Genomic DNA, 18,969 nt, shown 5'->3' with positions numbered 1-18,969 from the left:
AGAATGTAGCAAATTTTGGAAATTTAAAACCATTACATCTACTATCTTAGCAGCCACTTCTTTTAAAACCTTACGATGAAGTCCATCAGGACCTGGGTACATGTCAGCTTTTTGTTCCAATAATTTTTTCAGTACCCCTTTCCCTGGTGATCTATTGAACTACTTTTTGTGAGGAGCCATATCTGCCGGAGGCAGAACCAAGAGGCAGAACACAGCCCATGTGGAAGCCCCTGGACGAGAGCAGCAGCAGCCCCCAAAGCGCATTTGGCATTACAGAACACCGCGCATCTACAGGTCCCGCATGACATACTTGCAGATGTCTGAACGCCAGTGTCGGAGGTGACTGCGGATGTCCAGAGAGGCGGTGACACACCTCTGTGCACTGCTGTAACATGATCTGCAGCCGATGGGCTTTGGTGGACATACTATGCCTCTGGCCCTCAAAGTGACAGCGGCTCCTAACTTCAACACATGAGATTGAGGGAATATACTGGCATGGATTGAGAACTGGTTAACGAACAGAAAACAGACAGTAGGAATAAATGGGTCATTTTCAGGTCGGCGGGCTGTAGCTAATGGGGTACCGCAAGAATCAGTGCTTGGGTCAAAATCCTGGAACTCCCTCACTAACAGCACTGTGGGTGCATCTTCACCACTTTCTCAGGGACAATTAGGGATGGGAAACAAATGCCGATCTTCCCAGTGATGCCCACATGCTGAGAATCCCTGTGACTGTAATCGCAGTTACTATTAGAAGAGTGAGTTTGTGCTGTATTCTGAAATTCGATTCCGCTGTAGTATTGATTATTACTCTGATAGTAGGTCCTTTACTCTCGTGTGTTATGGATATTACTTCAGTTCCAAATACGCTGTGGCATCAATCATCAGAGTAATCTCAATTTCTATTACACTATAGAGTGAGTTATTGCTGAGTTCTAATTCTATTACTCTATAATTTGGGTTATCACTGTAATCTTAGCTCATATTACTCTGATGACTCTGAGAGTTATAACTGTTATCTCAGATTCTATTACTCTCTAATGTGAGTAATCACTGCAGTTACTCCTATAACTTGTAATGTGAGTTTTCACTTTAATCTCAGTTCCTCACGTGCTGTACTGTAAATGATTAATTTGATCTTAGTTTCAGTTACTGTGGGGCGTGGGTTATCACTTTGATCTCAGTTTTTGTTACTCTGGTGCATACTCTTACTCTGATCTCAGTTTCTATTACTCCGTGTTGAATGTTATTACTCTGATCTCAGTTTCTGTTACCACATGGTGTATATTACTACACTGATCACAGTTTCTGTCATTCTGTGCTATATGTTATTGCTCTGATCTCAACTTCTGCTACTCTGATGTGGGTTATTAGTCTGATCTCAGTTTCTGTTACTAGTGGTGTGGGTTGTTTTAAAAAAAAAATTTTTTATTCATTCATGGGATGTGGGCGTCGCTGGCCAGGCCAGCATTTATTGCCCATCCCTAATTGCCCTTGAGAAGGTGGTGGTGAGCTGCCTTCTTGCACCGCTGCAGTCCATGTGGGGGTAGGTACACCCACAGTGCTGTTAGGAAGGGAGTTCCAGAAATTTGAGCCAGCGACAGTGAAGGAACGGCGATATAGTTCCAAGTCAGGATGGTGTGTGACTTGGAGGGGAACTTGCAGGTGGTGGTGTTCCCATGCATTTGCTGCCCTTGTCCTTCTAGTTGGCAGAGGTCGCGGGTTTGGAAGGTGCTGTCTAAGGAGCCTTGGTGCGTTGCTGCAGTGCGTCTTGTAGATGGTACACACTGCTACCACTGTGCATCGGTGGTGGAGGGAGTGAATGTTTGTAGATGGGGTGCCAATCAAACGGGCTGCTTTGTCCTGGATGGTGTCGAGCTTCTTGGGTGTTGTTGGGGCTGCACCCATCCAGGCAAGTGGAGAGTATTCCATCACACTCCTGACTTGTACCTTGTAGATGGTGGACAGGCTTTGGGGAGTCAGGAGGTGAATTACTCGCTGCAGGATTCCTAGCCTCTGACCTGCTCTTGTAGCCACGGTATTTATATGGCTACTCCAGTTCAGTTTCTGGTCAATGGTAGCCCCTAGGATGTTGATAGTGGGGGATTCAGCGATGATAATGCCATTGAATGTCAAGGGGAGATGGTTAGATTCTCTCTTGTTGGAGATGATCACTGCCTGGCACTTGTGTGGTGTGAATATTACTCTGTTCTCAGCTTCTATTACTCTGTGGTGTGGGTTATTACTCTGATCCCAGTTTCCATTACCATGTGGTGTGGGTTATTTTGTCCTGGGATTGCTGCAGTGTTCCAGTGAACATCAACGCAAGCTCGAGGAACAGTATCTCATTTATCGATTAGGCACATTACAGCCTGCCGGACTGAATACTGAGTTCAATAATTTCAAAGCATGACGGGTCCCCTTTTTATTTTTCGTTATTTTTTTCTTTTTCCTTTTTATTTGTTTATTTTATTTTAATTTGCTTAGTTTGTTTCTACTGTGCCTCCCCACTGTTTTTTTAATGTTTGTGCTTGGAGCCAGGGCTGTTCATTTTACAGTCAATTAACACCCTCTCTGTACTAACGCTTTGTCTTTCACACCATTAACATACCGTTTGCCTTTGTTCCATAACCTTCTGGGCAATTATTCTCTGTGACCCTCTGTCTTATCAACATCTCTTTTGTAATCTCTTGCCCCACCCCCCCGCTTTATTTGCTTAAAACCTTTTACATTTCTTATATTTGCCAGTTCTGATGAAGGGTCACTGACCTGAAACGTTAACTCTGCTTCTCTCTCCACAGATGCTGCCAGACCTGCTGAGTATTTCCAGCATTTCTTGTTTTTATTTCAGATTTCCAGCATCTGTAGTATTTTGCTTATATTCTGTTACTCCACCGTGTGGATTATTACTCTGATCACAGTTTCTGTTACTCCATGATGTGGATTATTACTCTGATCACAGTTTATGTTGCTCCTTGGTGTGGATTATTACTCTGATCACAGTTTATGTTACTCCTTGGTGTGGGATATTACTCTGATTGCTGTTTCTGTTACTCCTTGGTGTGGGTTATTGCTCTGATCTCAGTTTTTGTTACTCCATGCTGTGGAATAGCATTGTAATCCCTGTTTTCCATTCGGCAGATCAACACTAATTCTTACTTCTTTGGGTTTATCTATTATCACCTTACCTCTTTTTGCTTGACAAGGAACCTGTCAATAAGACCGCTGACATTGCCTTCATTCAGTGTACTTCTTCTCTGGTTAATAATATTGTTCAGCAACGTCTTTGTCTCCTTGCTGTATTGGAAAACTTTCCTATGAACTCCTGGCAGAAATCTCAGGAAAGGATAGGAATTAAAGATCTGAAAACACAATGGAATGATTGGGAAACCAATTAGTTTTAGTAGTTTCAGGTGGCAGGACTGTATCCCCAACACAGAAGTCCTCGAGGCAGCCAACATCCCCAGCTTGTACACACTACTGAGTCAGCGGCGCTTGAGATTGCTTGGCCATGTGAGCCACATGGAAGATGGCAGGATCCCCAAAGACACATTGTACAGCGAGCTCGCCACTGGTATCAGACCCACCGGCCGTCCATGTCTCCGCTTTAAAGACGTCTGCAAACGCGACATGAAATCCTGTGACATTGATCACAAGTCGTGGGAGTCAGTTGCCAGCGCTCGCCAGAGCTGGCGGGCAGCCATAAAGACGGGGTTAAAATGTGGCGAGTCGAAGAGACTTAGTAGTTGGCAGGAAAAAAGACAGAGGCGCAAGGGGAGAGCCAACTTTGCAACAGCCCCGACAAACAAATTTCTCTGCAGCACCTGTGGAAGAGCCTGTCACTCTAGAATTGGCCTTTATAGCCACTCCAGGCGCTGCTTCACAAACCACTGACCACCTCCAGGCGCGTATCATTGTCTCTCGAGATAAGGAAGCCAAAGAAGAAGAAGGAGCAACAATAAATGATCTAGATTTTAATACTAGCTGAATTACATCAGTCCGATCATCACTTAAGTAGCTGTGTTAATTTTTACCCCTTTTCCTGGTTAATACGGAACAAGTTGGACACTGAAGCTATTGGATGCTGTGGGCACATAGAATACGAGGAATTCAACCTGGGAGGAGTGAAGCCCACATGATGATCCATCTGTTTATATTAATGGATGTAAGATCAGGCTGGGTTCTTACTATGAAGAGTGGTGCGTTAGATCAGTGATAGCACTCTCTCCTCCATGTAGGAAGGTTGTGCGTTTAAGTCACAGTCTAGAGACTTGAGCGCATAATCCAGGCTGACACTCTGGTGCAGCACTGAGGGAGTGGTGCCTGGTCCAAGATGCCGTCTTTCAGATGAGACGTTAAACCGAGGCCCCTTTTGTCCAGGCCAACATTTATCCTTCATCTAGCATCATTAACAAAAGATCATCTGATCATAGTCAAACTGTTATTTGTGGGATCTTGCTATGTGCATATTGACTAACGTGTTTCCCTACATTACAATGGGGCCTCCACTTCAAAATTACTTCTGTGGCTGCATTTGTACGTCCCGAGGTTATAAGAAGTGCTGCATAAATGCACATTTTTTTCCTGAATCTGTGTATAATCTTTGCGGTGCGTAATATCCAATAGGGTTACAGCATCACTTTCTTTTCTTAGGTCCTCTCCTTCTGTCCCGCCATGGTATTGATATACAATCTCCTTCCCACAGTGAATGTCATACCTGCCCTGAAAAGCCCTCACTGTCGACTAGAGATGTTGGAGAAGGAGCAAAATTTCCCAGTGACCTCGACAATCCCACAAGCAGTCAGAAGTTAAGTCCAAAGCTGTGCAGGCTGAATGTTAAAAATAAAAACAATCACTCAGGAAAGTTGTTTGCTGCTCTTGTAAACAGTCATTCAAACTTTTGCGTTCTTCAAGCTCAACAGCTCTTTGCTTCCTCGATTCTCAGGCAATCATAGACTCTTACAGCTCAGAAGGCGGCTATTCGGCCCATCATATCACAGACTATCCTAATATTTCTCATTCTACCCCAACGAATTTACAAGGATGCCACCAAAACTGAGAGGTTAGAATGATCAGGAAAGATTGAATAGAAGTCTTTACAGCTTTGAAGGGTTTGATAGGGTAGAAACAGGGAAGGTGTTTCCACTTATGTGGAGCTTGAAGATTAGGGATCATAAGTATCAAGTAGTGACTAATAAATCTGATAGTCCGGTTGGGAATTCAGGCGACATTTCTTTACTCTGAATGTGGTTAGAATGTGGAACTGGCTATCGCAAGGAGTATTTGAGGCAAATAACAGAAATACTTTTAAGAAGAAGCTAGATAAGTGCATGAGGAAGAAAGGAATAGAAGAATATGTTGATAGGGTGAGATGAAGCAGGTGGAAGGAGACCTTTCAAACATGCCTTTGCCTTCTGAGGCAGTAAATTCCACGTTCTCACAAATTGTTTTTATGAGGACAGTTTTTTTTTCTGATTTATAGCCAGGGTGGGCGATAGGATTAAAATCAGAGGCAAATATGTGTTGCTAGGAGCCAAAAAAATAAATGTTTAAAAAAAAACACACTTGCCATGTTAAGTAAAATGCTCAGCTCTGACCCCATCTGCAGTCACTTCTGGGTACTACACCACAGGAAGAGTATATTGGCCTTGCCGATTCACCAGAATGATACCGGGGCTAACAGGTTAAATTATGAGGACAGGTTGCACAGACAAGGCTTGTATTCCTCCAAATATAGTAGATCAAAGGGTGATCTAATTGTGGTGTTTAAGATGAATAAAGCAGTTGATAAATACTATTTCCTCTGCTTGGGGAGTCCAGAACAAGGGACATACTCTTAAAATTACAACTGGGCCGTTCAGGGGTGATCACCTCATCACACAAAGGGGATCTGGAACTCTCCTCCCCTTCAAAAAGCTGTTGAGGCCGGGGGCTCAATTGAAAATTCCCAAAACTGAGACTGGAAGGCTTTTGTTAGGACGTATGGAACCGAGGTAGATAGGTGGAGTTAAGATTCAGGTCAGTCATGATCTAATTCAATGGCGGAACAGACTCGAGGGGCTCAATAGCCTCCTCCTGTTCCGACATTCCAAATATTTTACCGTCATTGGCAACACCATTGCAGTACCTGTAACATTGGGCTTGCAAGCAACTTGAAGTTATCATTGGTCATCTTCACAAGGCTGAGAAATGTTTCTTCCTCAGTATCAAACCGGTGGCCAAACAAGATAGAACAGATGATATTGGCTGTGGCAGAATTTAAGATGATGCTGGCATCAAAGGGCTGTCCTGCAAAAAAAAGAGACTCTAAGCAAGTATCAAAGGGGGGAATTTTAACTTTCTTAACCTTCTGGGAATGCAGTCTGGAGGAGTAGCTGAACAAGGAAGGTGAAGACGGTCGGAAATCGGAGGCCTGAAGGGTCGGAGGCCTGGTGCAGGGGCAGGTTGGAGGCCTTTGAGAGGAGCGGGCACGGGGAGATCATAGGCCTTGATGGGCGGGGAATTCAGAAGCCTTGTGGAAGGGGAGATTGCAGGGCTTTTGGGGAAGATCAGGAGGGTGGAAGATTGGGAGGGGTTGGTGGGAGTTTGTTTGTGGGGGGATGGTGTGGTTGGTCAGGCAGGCACGCTGGAAAGGAACGTACCTCCTGACCCAGCAAACCCTGACCCTGGTTATTGGCAGATTTCCTGAGGCCTAGGAGATTCCTCTTGGCAGAGGGTAGGCTGCTCCTCCCTGCCCAGCCTCTGTTAAAACATGTCGGCCACGTTGGAAGAGGATTGGGGTCAGGATTCAGACTTTTTCACTAAAACACACCATCTGACCCAAACCCGCCTGTTTTTTGAGGTTAAAATTTCCCTCAAATATTTGAATTCTTTGATTATTTCAGATGCTTTTGCAGAACGTTACAGAATAGAAAGAAGGCCATTCGGCCCTTTCTGCCTCTTTGAGGAGGTTGTCCAATTAGTCTCACTCCTACCCCAAATGTTTTTCCCCTTCAAGTATTATCCAATGCCCTTTTGAGAGTTACTACTGAATCTGCTTCCATCGCTCTTTCAGGCAGCACATTCCAGATTACAACAACACACTGCGTCAAGAATATTCTCATCTTCCCTTGGCTCTTTTGCCAATTATCTTAAATCTATGTCCTCTTTTAAATATATCTTGGATAAATGCAGCTCGGGCACTTCAGTTCTTTGCGGTTCAATGCACAACGTGAAGCTAAATGGTAGAAACAGGTTAACTAAAGATATAGCAAAAGCTTGTCTTATTCATCCCAGCCTTAGGAGCCTCAGAACGCAGGGCTGGCAATCAAGCCAGGTGAAAGACTCAGTGGAGCATCTTGAGAGAATCTCTCTCCACCTGGCTCATTTTCAAAAACATAGTACCTGCATTGCTAACTTTGCATGCGTCTGCAAGTCAAGTTTCGAAGCCAGGAGAGAATTGCTGTTGTATATTTTCTCTAATCTCCCATGTGTACACACACACACATATACATGTGCATGAACACAGAAACTGTTAATGAGTAGCAGCTAAGAGAGATCGGTTTAAATTTGTTGTGGTTGGGCCTTGCGGCGATGTCATATGAAAAGATGCAGGGGAGGGGGTGACACTGGAGTTGGGTGGGGAGTCATGTCAGGAGGAGTTGCATTCATCGCTCATTTTTAACACACATCTAATATTGGGTTTTATTGAAGTCAATGAAACTGCATAGGGGGCCGGGTGGATAACGAGGGAGCCTTGCGACACTGCCCACTTCGTCTCCCCCGTGCCTCCATTCAAGTTTGCCCCTGTGGACTTTCCTTTAGTTTGTACTCAGGTAATAGAGGCAGAGGCCTGTTACGCTGGCTCAGCCACCTCTTTGCATCACCCCAGGAGCCCTGGGCTTTCACCTTAAGCAGATGGTAAATTGACTGCACTTGCAACAGGTGCAGCCCAAGAATGGCCCAGCTGTTTAAGGGAAGGGGGAGGGCCTTCCTGGTATACTGACAGGGCAGCCAGATGAAAGGCCACTGAAAAGAAGTGGTGTTGGGCCTTGCACTTGTTCCAGCCTTCCCCTCCCCCACCCCAACCCCACCTGGGATGAGAGTCTGAAGTGGGAAGGACAATAACCAAAGTAGGCCGGAAGAGGGCATGTTTCTTTCTTATAATCATAGGTAAGACACATCCCACATTCCCTTACGACAGGCATGGCCTGACGTCGGCCTCCGTGGTGGGTTGCGGGCCGGAAGATAGTACCAGAAGCTGCCCGCCACAGAGCCCGATGCTGGGAGGGCTGGTCCTGATCTTCCCAGCAGCAGCGAGGCTCTGTGGCAGCACCCCCCCACCCACCGCCCCCTACCGCTGGGCGACAGGACCCGGAATGCTATATTGAAATGAGCACAATGAGTACATTTAAATAAAATTAAAAGCAATCTTGCGTTTGGGCCGCGATCATCTGAGCGGCGGCCCGCACTCTTGGGCCTTGACTTTCCCGTCTGGGGAAAGCAGGCCCTACAGTGGTGGGGAAGGAGGGGGAAACGTGAGATTTTTAGTGCGGGTTGTGGGGGGGGGAAGTGATTGGGGTCAAATTTACATCATTAGTGTAGGGGATGGTGGGAAGGGGTGACCTCTGCACTTTGTTCACTTTGTGGGGGAAGTGGGGGGCGGGTGGGGAACAAGGTCAAGCGGGAAAGGTAAGTGTTTTGGGGCGGGAGAGGGAAAATAATGAATGTTATTGTTATTTGGAGGTGGGAAAGGTGCAGCAGAGTTTTGATCAGACCAGTGGGGTGGGGCGGCGGGCATAACCTTAAAAATGTAAATTAGCCAGCTGCCCTTTCAAAATGGCGCCAGGCAGCTGAAACTTAACCACAGTGCCTGCTCCGATCTCCAAGATGTTCTGCCAGGGGCTGAGACTCCCACCAACTGCACAAGGTCAGAAATTCTCCGCTGAAGACTCACCTTTGTATGATTCGATCACAGCCACCAGGAATCCAGCTTCCTCATTTATCCTTTCCTCGATGGATTTCTTGCCCATCCCAAAATCCCGCAGGGTTGACAGCACAAACCTTCGCATTTGTTTCCATGGCTCCCCGTTGGACCAAGTAACACCTACCGGTCAATCCAAAGAAAGTAGAGTTGAAGCCCAAGATCAGCCATGATCATATTGAATGGCAAAGCAGGCTCGATGGGCCATATGGTCTACTCCTGTTCCTATTATGTTCTTAACCCATTAATTAGGTGGAGACTTCTTCTGTGAGGTTTTAGTGTGGTTACAGACACAGTGCTGTTTGCTCCCTAGATTTTTTCAGTGACAGACAGCGAGTGATTTGTAACAGGAGGCAGAACCATGCCAGCATTTGGGACCTATAGTTTACATTCATGTGAGGAATTATCTGACTACCATTCAGCAACTAACTGTGGTGCTTTGTCAGTCGGAACTACAGGTGCAAACTGGGGTCTCTTTGCTCCATCGTGCAACATGTTGGAGCTTTACCAAGACCAGCTCTTGGGCAAGATGGTGCACGAGCTGCCTGGGCCCTAAGCTCTGGAATTCCTTGCCTAAACCTCTCCGCCACTCTAACTCTCTCTCTTCTGCTTTAAGATGCTCCTTAAAATCGGTCCCTTTGACCAAGCTTTTTGGTCACCTGTCCTAATAACTCCATTTGTGCCTCGGTGTCAAATTTGTGTCTGATAACACTCCGGTGAAGTGTCCTGGGGTGAGATGTAAAAGGCACTAAATAAATGCAACTTTGAGTATTACTGAAAATAGAGACATGTTGTCGAAGCTTTTCGTCTTGCACTCATCAGGACAATCCACAAGAATAACCAATGAAGGGAAAACAATGACTTTATACTGTATGAGAAAAGATTGCTGATTGGTTGGCAAGCAAATTCTGATTGGTAGAGGTGTTTCCATGGGGAATGCACCAGTTTACGATTACTGACAGTTAACTGCCATGCTTTGTTTGAAATTTAGCCCAGGCAGCTTGACAAATTGGTCAAGGCATTGCCCTGAGGAATGAACCAGCGAATGGCTGTCACTTATATTGTTTAGCTGAAACAGGTGCAATGTGTGTACATGTTCTTTCTGTCTGCAAAGAACAGGGCCCTGTGTATTAAGACATGTAGCTTCCAGTGCACACAAATGTGCCACACTACGAGCTCTACTGACAATCTTAAATTGGTTGTCAGCGTAATTCTGAGCACACCAAACCGTCGCATTTGTTTTTATGGCTCCCCTTTGGACGAAATGACACCGACAGGTCAACCCAAAGAAAGTGGAGTTGAAACCCAAGATCAGCCATGATCATATTGAATGACGGAATAGGTTCAATGGGCATCAGGTGTAGCTAGCTGTTTAACGCTGCTACTATGCAGTAGCAACACGTGTGGTGTTCGCCACGAACAGGATGCTGCCGTCGATCCAAAAAGACTTCCTGCCTATCACACAAATGAGTAACGTGATATATGAATTTCAATGCCAGTGTGATGCTATGTATATAGGCCGTAAGTCCTAAAGACTGGCGGATCGTATCAAACAACATGTCCCTTCTGCTGTTTGCAATGGGCAAGGTACTGGCCGTTCGCAACCAGCCCGTGCTCACAAAACTTAAAACAGTGTCCAACATTAGATGTGATTCCATGATTGGACAACATTTGCCAAATAATCCTGTGTGCTCAGAATTACGCTGACAACTAATTTATGATTGTCAGTGGGGCTGGCAGCATGGCACATTTACATGTACTGGAGCTGCACCCATCCAGGCAAGTGGAGAGTATTGCATCACACTCCTGACTTGTGCTTTGTAGATGGTGGACAGGCTTTGGGGAGTCACGAGGTAGGTTAGTCGCCGCAGGATTCCTGGCCTCTGACCTGCTCTTGTAGCCACAGCATTTGGGCGGCTGGACCAGTTCAGTTTCTGGTCAATGGTAACTCCCAGGATGAAGATAGTGGGGGATTCAGCAGTGGTAATGCCATTGAACATCAAGGGGAGATGGTTAGATTCTCTCTTGTTGGAGATGGTCATTGCCTGACACTTGTGTGGCGCGAATGTTACTTGACACTTATCAGCCCAAGCCTGGATATTGTCCAGGTCTTGCTGCATTTCTACATGGACTGCTTCAGTATCTGAGGAGTCGCGAATGGTGCTGAACATTGTGCAATCATCAGCGAACATCCCCACTTCTGACCTTTTGAATGAAGGAAGGCCATTGATGAAGCAGCTGAAAATGCTTGGGCCTCGGACACTACCCTGAGGAACTCCTGCAGTAATGTCCTGGAGCTCAGATGATCTTCATGTTAAATAGCTGACCCCTTATTCTGAGACTATATCTCCCAGTTCTAGACTCTCCAGCCGGGGTAAGCAGCCTCTGAGCATCTTCCCTGTCAAGCCTTCTAGGAACTTTATATGTTTTAATGGGATCACCTCTCATTCTTTTAAACTCCAGGGAATATAGACCCATTCTACACAATCTCTCCTCCCACAAATCAATCAAATATATCAAGACTTACCAGAGCCTTCTTTCAGCATGTGAATGACCGGTATGAAGGGTCTTCCCATGAATTCAGTGGGGTGATGGACAAGAGCATCCTTCACAGTCTCATAACCCACTAGCACCACAGCTTTAGTTGCTCCTATTTGGATTGAATACACACTGCCATACTTCTCTGAAAGCTGTTAATAAAAAGAAAACATTCTGTAAAGTGACAGGATATCAGGATATGACAGCTACTCAAATACTGATAGCTGTCGCTGTAGGCGACATTTTGAGAGCTCCTTCTGAACATGAGAGAATTTCAAAGAAGTGTAAATTTGCATTCACATATACACATCCCACATGCTTGTCCTCCCATTTCCACTTTCGTTTAGCCTGGTGGATGTAGTACAATTCCTGCAATGATTGCCTGGAACACAAGCCTTGTTTCCAGGGTGGGTTATTCATGGATAGGTTAGAATGTTTATAACTTGGAATAAAAGGTGAACAATGTTGCATATTTGGTTAGTCGGCCACCATTATATGTTTGGTTAGTCTATCTAGGAGAGATTACTGAGTCTTCAGTAATTTTAACAGTAACTCATTTATTACATTTTAACTTTATTACAGCTTTACATAAGTCTGTATGACTCCTCTGAAGCCATGCCGCTTCTCCTTCGAGTCTGTCTCACATGTGATCGCCTACATCATCATGGTGGGAGGTGTTCCACACTATCTCAAACATTAACCCCTATCAAATCCTTATACTACAAACAACCACAATGATAATGTTTGTGTGATATATTAAAAGATGCAATGTGGTACATTGTTACCAAGTGGCAACAATTGGATAGTTCTGTCAAAGAGCTGGCACAAGAACGATGGGCCGAATGATCTCTGCCTGAGCTGTCTGATTCCATGGGGCGAATTTTAACCTAGCTTTCCAGGCTGGAATCCTACGGGATCATGAAGAACAATAATTTTACATCCAACTCAGTATTAACTTCAGTGGAGAGTAAAAGCAGATGGGATGTAAACCAGAAGCGTACGCAATCCAGTCAGTGACCCAATGGGTGCGTTAGGTTAAAATCGTTTCCTGTAATTCTATGAAGTCCATTCCATATGTTAATTTGTCTTTATCTGGAGAAAACATTCTGGTATCAAGCCTAATTTTGTCTTGCACCAGTCTGAACCTTTCTCCCCTTCTACCACTCTAATGGTTACAATGTCATTTGCCATCGTATAAACATCCATAAGGCCACTTCTCAAGTCACCTCCTTCCAAAGCTGAGAATCCCACTTTTTTCCACTCTTTCCTCATAACTCAGCCTTCTGCTGATGGAGGATCAGATCTCGTGGCTCTTCCCTGAAGTGCCTTCAGGGAATCAGTGTCTTCCTGATGGATCTCAATGACCTGGATAACTGGTGTGGTCTGACAGCAGCAATATACAGCTTGGAGAATGGCATTGACGGACTTGTGTTATATTGTTTTTCGATATAGACCAGTATCCAATCTGCTTTGTTGATTGCAGCCAATCTACCCAGTCTATTTGAACTTGAAAAAAATTCTTTCACAGGATGTGGCCATCGCTGGCAAGGCCAGCATTTGTTGCCCATCCCTAATTGCCCTCGGGAACTGACTGGCTTGCTAGGCCATTTCAGAGGGCAGTTAAGAGTCAACCACTTTATGTGGGTCCTGAGTCATGTGTAGGCCAGATCAGGTAAGGACAGCAGATTACCTTCCCAAAGGGCATTAGTGAACCAAATGGGTGTTTACGACAATCGATGATAGTTTCCGGGCACCACTGAGCCCAGTTTTCAATTGCAGATATTTTTAATCAATTAATTGACGGACTTGTGTTATATTGTTTTTCTATATAGTCCAGTATCCAATCTGCTTTGTTGATTGCAGCCAATCTACCCAGTCTATTTGAACTTGAAAAAAATTCTTTCATAGGATGTGGCCATCGCTGGCAAGGCGATTAATTGAACTTAAATTCCTCTAGCTGCCCTGGTGGGATTTGAACCCATGCTCCCAGGGCATTAGCCTGTGCCTCTGGATTACGAGCTCATTGACGTCACTCGAAGGTCAAAGCCATTCACCAAGTACTTCCGTTGCATAACTTTTCTTCCAATATGCTCTTTCGACTTGTCCTTATTCATTTTCATCTCCCAGAATTGTGTCTAACTCAACTTGTCCTCTCTATTTTTGCGACCTCCTTCACCCCACAACTCTCCGAGATCTCTGCACTCCTCCAATTCTGATCTCTTGTGTATCCCCGATTTCCTTTGCTTCACCGTATGTGGCCATTCCCGCAGCTGCCAAGGCCCTAAATTCTGGAATTCCCTCCCTCAGCCTCCCTGTCTCTCTCTTTTTCATTCACTCCCTAAAACCTACCTTTTTGACCAAGCTTCTGGTCATCTGCCCTAATATTGCCTCATGTGGCTCAATGTCAAATTTTGTTTGATGTGCTCTTCTGGGATGTTTTACAACATTAAAAGGTGTTCTTTAAATGTTGTTGTTGTAAGGAGAAAGAGAGACTTGCATTTATATAACACCTTTCACGACCTCAGGATTTCCCAAAACACTTTAAAGCCAATTAAGTATTTTTGAAGTGTATTCACTGTTGTAACATAGGAGGCAAAGCAGCCAATTTGCGTACAGCAAGATCCCACAAACAGCAATGGGATAATGATCAGATATTGGGGTAGAAATTAGTCTCAGGCGGTGGTGCAAAACTGGCAGTATCTGGCATGACTGACCTTTTCTAATTTTTGTTTTTATCGTTTTTAATTGTTTTATTTTATTTTTTAACCATGTGCCTGTTGCTGAAGAAGGGTCACTGACCTGAAACGTTAACTCTGCTTCTCTCTCCACAGATGCTGCCAGACCTGCTGAGTATTTCCATCATTTCTTGTTTTTATTTCAGATTTCTAGCATCTGCAGTATTTTGCTTTTATGCCTGTTTTTCATGTTGCGCTTTTGGACGGAGCTGTTCACTATTCTGCCATTAACCCTCTCTCTGGACTTATGCTCTGTCTTTCACCACAACCATTAACACACTTTGCCTTTGTCCCATGACATCTTTGTTATTTATTATCTCCTGCCCTCTGCCCTATCACACACCTTCCCTTTTGCTCTCTTTCCCACACAACCTACACAGCAACGCCCCCCCCCCCACCCCCCAACCCACCCACTCCACACCCCACCACTTCACTTGCTTAAAACCTAATACTTTTTTTAACTGAATCACAGAATTGTTGCAGCACAGAAAGGGGCCATTCGGCCCATCATGTCTGCACTGGCTCCCTGAAAGAGCAACTCCCTCAGTTCCATTCCCCTGCCTTCTCCCCGTAACACTGCACATGCTTCCTTTTCATACAACAGTCTAATTCTCTTTTGAATGCTTCAATTGAACCTGCCTCCACCACTTTCTTAGGCAGTGCATTCCAGACCTTAACCATTCACTGGGTGAAAAAGTATTTCCTCATGTCACTTTTGCTTCTCTTACCAAATACTTCAAATCTGTGCCCTCTCGTTCTCGATACTTTCACAAGTGGAAACAGTTTCTCCCTTTCTACCCTGTCCAGACCCCTTTACCTCTATCAAATCACCTCTCAGCCTTCTCTTCTCCAAGGAAAACAGTCCTAACTTCTCCAATCTATCTTCATGACTGAAATTCCTCAACCCTGGAACTATTCTTGTGAATCTTTTCTGTACTCTCTCCAATGTCCTCACGTCTTTCCTAAAGTGCGGTGCCCAGATCTGGATGCAATACTCCAGCTGAGGCCGAACTAGCGTCATATACAAGTTCAACATAACTTCCTTGCACTTGTACTCTATTAATAAAGCCCCAGATACTGTATGCTTTATTAACCACTTTCTCAACCTGTCCTTTCACCTTCAATGACTTCTGCACATATAGACCATATCCCTCTGCTCCTGCCCCTCCTTTAGAATTGTATCCTTTATTTTATATTGTTTCTCCATGTTCTTCCTACTAAAATGAATCACTTCATATTTCTCTGCATTGTACTTCATCTGCCACCTGTCTGCCCATTCCACCAACCTTTCCTTTTGAAGTTCTACACTATCCTCCTCACAGTTCACAATGCTTCCAAGTTTCATAACTTTGAAATTGTGCCCTGTACACCAAGGTTTAGGTAATCAATGTACATCAGGAAAAGCAAGGGTCCCAACATTGATACCTGGGGAACTCCACTAAAAAGCTTCCTCCAGCCTGAAAAACATCTATTAACCACTCCGTTTTCTGTTACTCAGTTAATTTTGTATCCATGTTGCTACCGTCCCTTTTATTCCATGAGCTATAAATTTGCTCTCAGGTCTGTTGTGTGGCATTGTATCAAATGCCTTTTAAAATGATTGTGCCCAAACTATCTCTTCTTTGAAGGTAGCCCATTGTTCAGCAATTGCTTTTCCTGCCAACCTTCGACTCCAACTTATTCACCCAACTCCGTTCTTATCCCATTGAAGTTGGCTTTCCCCCAGTTAATTATTCCCAAAGAGCAATCTCTTTGTCCTTTTCCATAGTCAGCCTAAATCTTATGATAAAATGATTACTGTCCCCTAAATGCTCTCCTACTGATACTTGATTCACTTGGCCCACCTCATTCCCAAGAAGCTGTGCCTTCTTTCTCGTTGGACTAGCAATATACTGCTGTACAAAATTTTCCTGAACACACTCTCGGAACTCTTCTCCTCACTGCCCTTTACACTACTATTATCTTAGTCTATTTTGGATAATTAAAGTCCCCCATTATTACTACGCTATAATTTTCACACATCTCTGTAATTTCCTTGCAAATTTGTTCCTCCATGTCCTTCCCACTATCTGGTGGCCTGTAGACAACACTGAGCAATGTAACTGCACCTTTTTGTTCCTCAGCTCTAGCTAAATTGATTCTGCCCTCGACTCTCTGAGACATCCTTTTTCTCCAGCACTGCAATGTTCTCCTTAATCAATACTGCCACCCCTCCCACTTTTTTCCCTTTCTTATCTTTCCTGAATACCTTGTATCCAGGAATATTTAACACCCAGTCCTGTCCTTCTTTGAGCCATGTCTCTGTTATAGCCACAACATCATATTTCCGCAGTCTTATTAACCACCCTCCGTGCATTTACATTCACGCACATTAACCCTGATTCAGACTTTATTACTTTCTCTCTTACTCTGACCTCACCTAATAACTTACTATTCCCTACTCTAGTGCTATCTATCTCCCCCAGTATTCTGGGCACCTTGGTATTCCTCTCTGATATTTCCTCCTGGTTCCCACACCCCTGACAAGTTACCAGTTTTGCTTCCCTCCAATCTGAGCTCCCCAACAGCACGAGGAAATCTCCCTGCGAGGATATTCGTCCCAGTCCTGCTATGATGCAACCTGTCCATCTTGTACAGGTCCCACCTGCCCCAGAACCAGTCCCAATGTCTCAGAAATCTGATGTCCTCCCTCCTACACCAGTTCTCCAGTCATATGTTCAATCACTCAGTTCTCCTATTTCCATGCTCACTTGCACGTGGGACTGGGAGAAATCCTGAGATTACTGCTTTTGAGGTCCTGCTTTTTAATCTCCATCCTAGTTCCCTAAAATCTCTGCTTTCAGGATCTCATCCCTTTCTTACCTATGTCAGTGTGCCAACGTGGACCACAACCTCTGGCTGCTCACCCTCCCCCAGAAGAATGTCCTGAAGCCGCTCCCTGGCACCAGGGAGGCAACACCATCCTGGAGTCCCATTTACCGCCGCGGAAACACCTGTCTAATCCCCTAACTAACCTGTGGTGCCACAACCTTGACTGCAGTCCTAAGGAACCATCTCCCTTACCAGTATCCAAATTGGAAAAATAATTAGCAAGCACTACCCTCCTGGTTCTCTTAGACTGTCTGGTGGTCACCATTCCTTATCTGCCTGTATGCTCCTAACCTGTGGTGTGACCACCTCCCTAAACGTGCTATCCACGTAGTCCTCTGCCTCGTGGATGCACCACAGAGACTCCAGCTGCCACTCAAGCTTCTACAGCTGGTGACACTTCCTGCGGATGTGTTCGTCTAGGACACATGGTGCGTTCATGACTTCCCACATGCCACAGGCTGTACGTTCCACTGGGCCGAGCTGCCCTTCCATACCTTAATTTTACAGACTATTTATTATAAATAAGAATAGCTTGCCAGTTATTCACCAACCAACTCCTTCCACTGCACTGAAGCAAGAGCCAAATACTGGTGATTATTAGCAAGCGTGCCCTGACAGCAATTACCTGCTGGTTAGCGGGCAATAGTTCTCTCTTACCTCAAATAGAGATTTGTAAATTCTCTTCCGATCCAGCTGATGAAGATTTCCGATTATTGGGAGGGGAGTGGGACCAGGAGGGTAGTTGATTCGAGCTCTGTGACTATGTCGGTTTATCAAATAAAGGAGAACAATAGTGCAAACAAACAGCACCAAGCTGGGACTAAGAAGAAATATATTCAGTAAAGCCATGGTGTAGAGGTAAATCTGAATGCTGTAGATGTACTCTCTGCAGAGTTTAACTATTGTTCAGTTGTCCAACCCAAAATGACTGATCTGTTCAGTCAGCCTTTGGCCCACTTTAATGCAATAACAGTTGTATTGATTTGACTAACATTGTAAGAAAAACAAGTCTGCACTTAACCACCAGGACAGCAGCAGTACCTATTTGCTTTCGGCTTTATTTAATGCAAATAATCTTCTCCAATAGAGTTTACTTTCAAATTGATCCAGGCCGCCTCACGGAGTTCAGGCCCAGGCACCGAGCCAGGCCGTGGGGCCCGAGCAGGCAGCCACCCAGGCCAGGGACAGCACCAGACCCGAGGCCAAACGCCTCATGGCAGCCCCGCCACCCAAGGCGAACCCATGGAGTAAAACGGCCTGTCTGCCCCATCTCCGCCCCGCAGAGCCTGGGCCTGAAGCCGCCACCAGGACCAGACCCGACCTCACCAGTCCAGGCTGGAGACAGTGTCGAGGAGCCGAGAGCCAGCTGCGGCCGCAAGAAGGGGTCAAGCCCTGGAGCAGGAGAGTGAATAGGGAATGGTGTGGAGGCCGAGCCAGGTGAGTACGGGGCCAGGAGAGATTTGCAGCTGGGGCCCAAGCCAGGGTCAGGTATTGGGGAGATTGGGAAGGGGAGAGCACCACCAGCACCCCCTTCAAATCCCAGATTCGCTGGGCCCAGAACCCCCCCCCCACCAATCCCTGCCCCCTCCATCCCAGTACCTCTCCGCCAGGGATTGCCCAGATCCTGGATGCTTCCTCTCAGATACCCCAAGACTCCCAGGACTGGGAATCTTCTTCCATCACAGATGCCCTCAAATCCCCTTTACTGGGAACCTCTCATGTCCCCAGATCCCCTATCTGAAAGCCCCCAGGTTTCCCTGGACTGCTAATCCACCTCCCTGCCCACGCCCTCCAGATCCCAGACCCCCAAATTTCCTTGGCTGGGAAACCCTCCCCCTTCCCCCAAATTTCTAGACCCCACAC

The 18,969-nt window shown here is 45.5% G+C and overlaps 1 protein-coding gene across 1 annotated transcript in view; it reads right to left on the bottom strand.

Annotated features, from left to right (window-relative positions):
- Positions 1-18,026, bottom strand: part of LOC137346108 (cytochrome P450 2K6-like) — a 34,705-nt gene extending 16,679 nt beyond the window's left edge. The window contains exons 1-5 of the mRNA XM_068009406.1: positions 17,764-18,026; positions 11,490-11,652; positions 8,936-9,085; positions 6,128-6,288; positions 3,189-3,362 (exon numbers count right to left, since the gene is read on the bottom strand). Of these exons, the coding sequence (XP_067865507.1) occupies positions 3,189-3,362; positions 6,128-6,288; positions 8,936-9,085; positions 11,490-11,652; positions 17,764-17,955 (840 nt within the window). The 5' untranslated portion in view covers positions 17,956-18,026. The remainder of the gene's footprint in view (positions 1-3,188; positions 3,363-6,127; positions 6,289-8,935; positions 9,086-11,489; positions 11,653-17,763) is intronic.
- Positions 18,027-18,969: the final 943 nt, after the last annotated feature.

The sequence above is a fragment of the Heterodontus francisci genome, chromosome 29 (assembly GCF_036365525.1).
Source record: "Heterodontus francisci isolate sHetFra1 chromosome 29, sHetFra1.hap1, whole genome shotgun sequence".
NCBI lineage: Eukaryota > Metazoa > Chordata > Chondrichthyes > Heterodontiformes > Heterodontidae > Heterodontus > Heterodontus francisci.
Note: the sequence above shows the minus strand (reverse complement) of the source record. Positions and strands in the feature narration are given on the sequence as shown.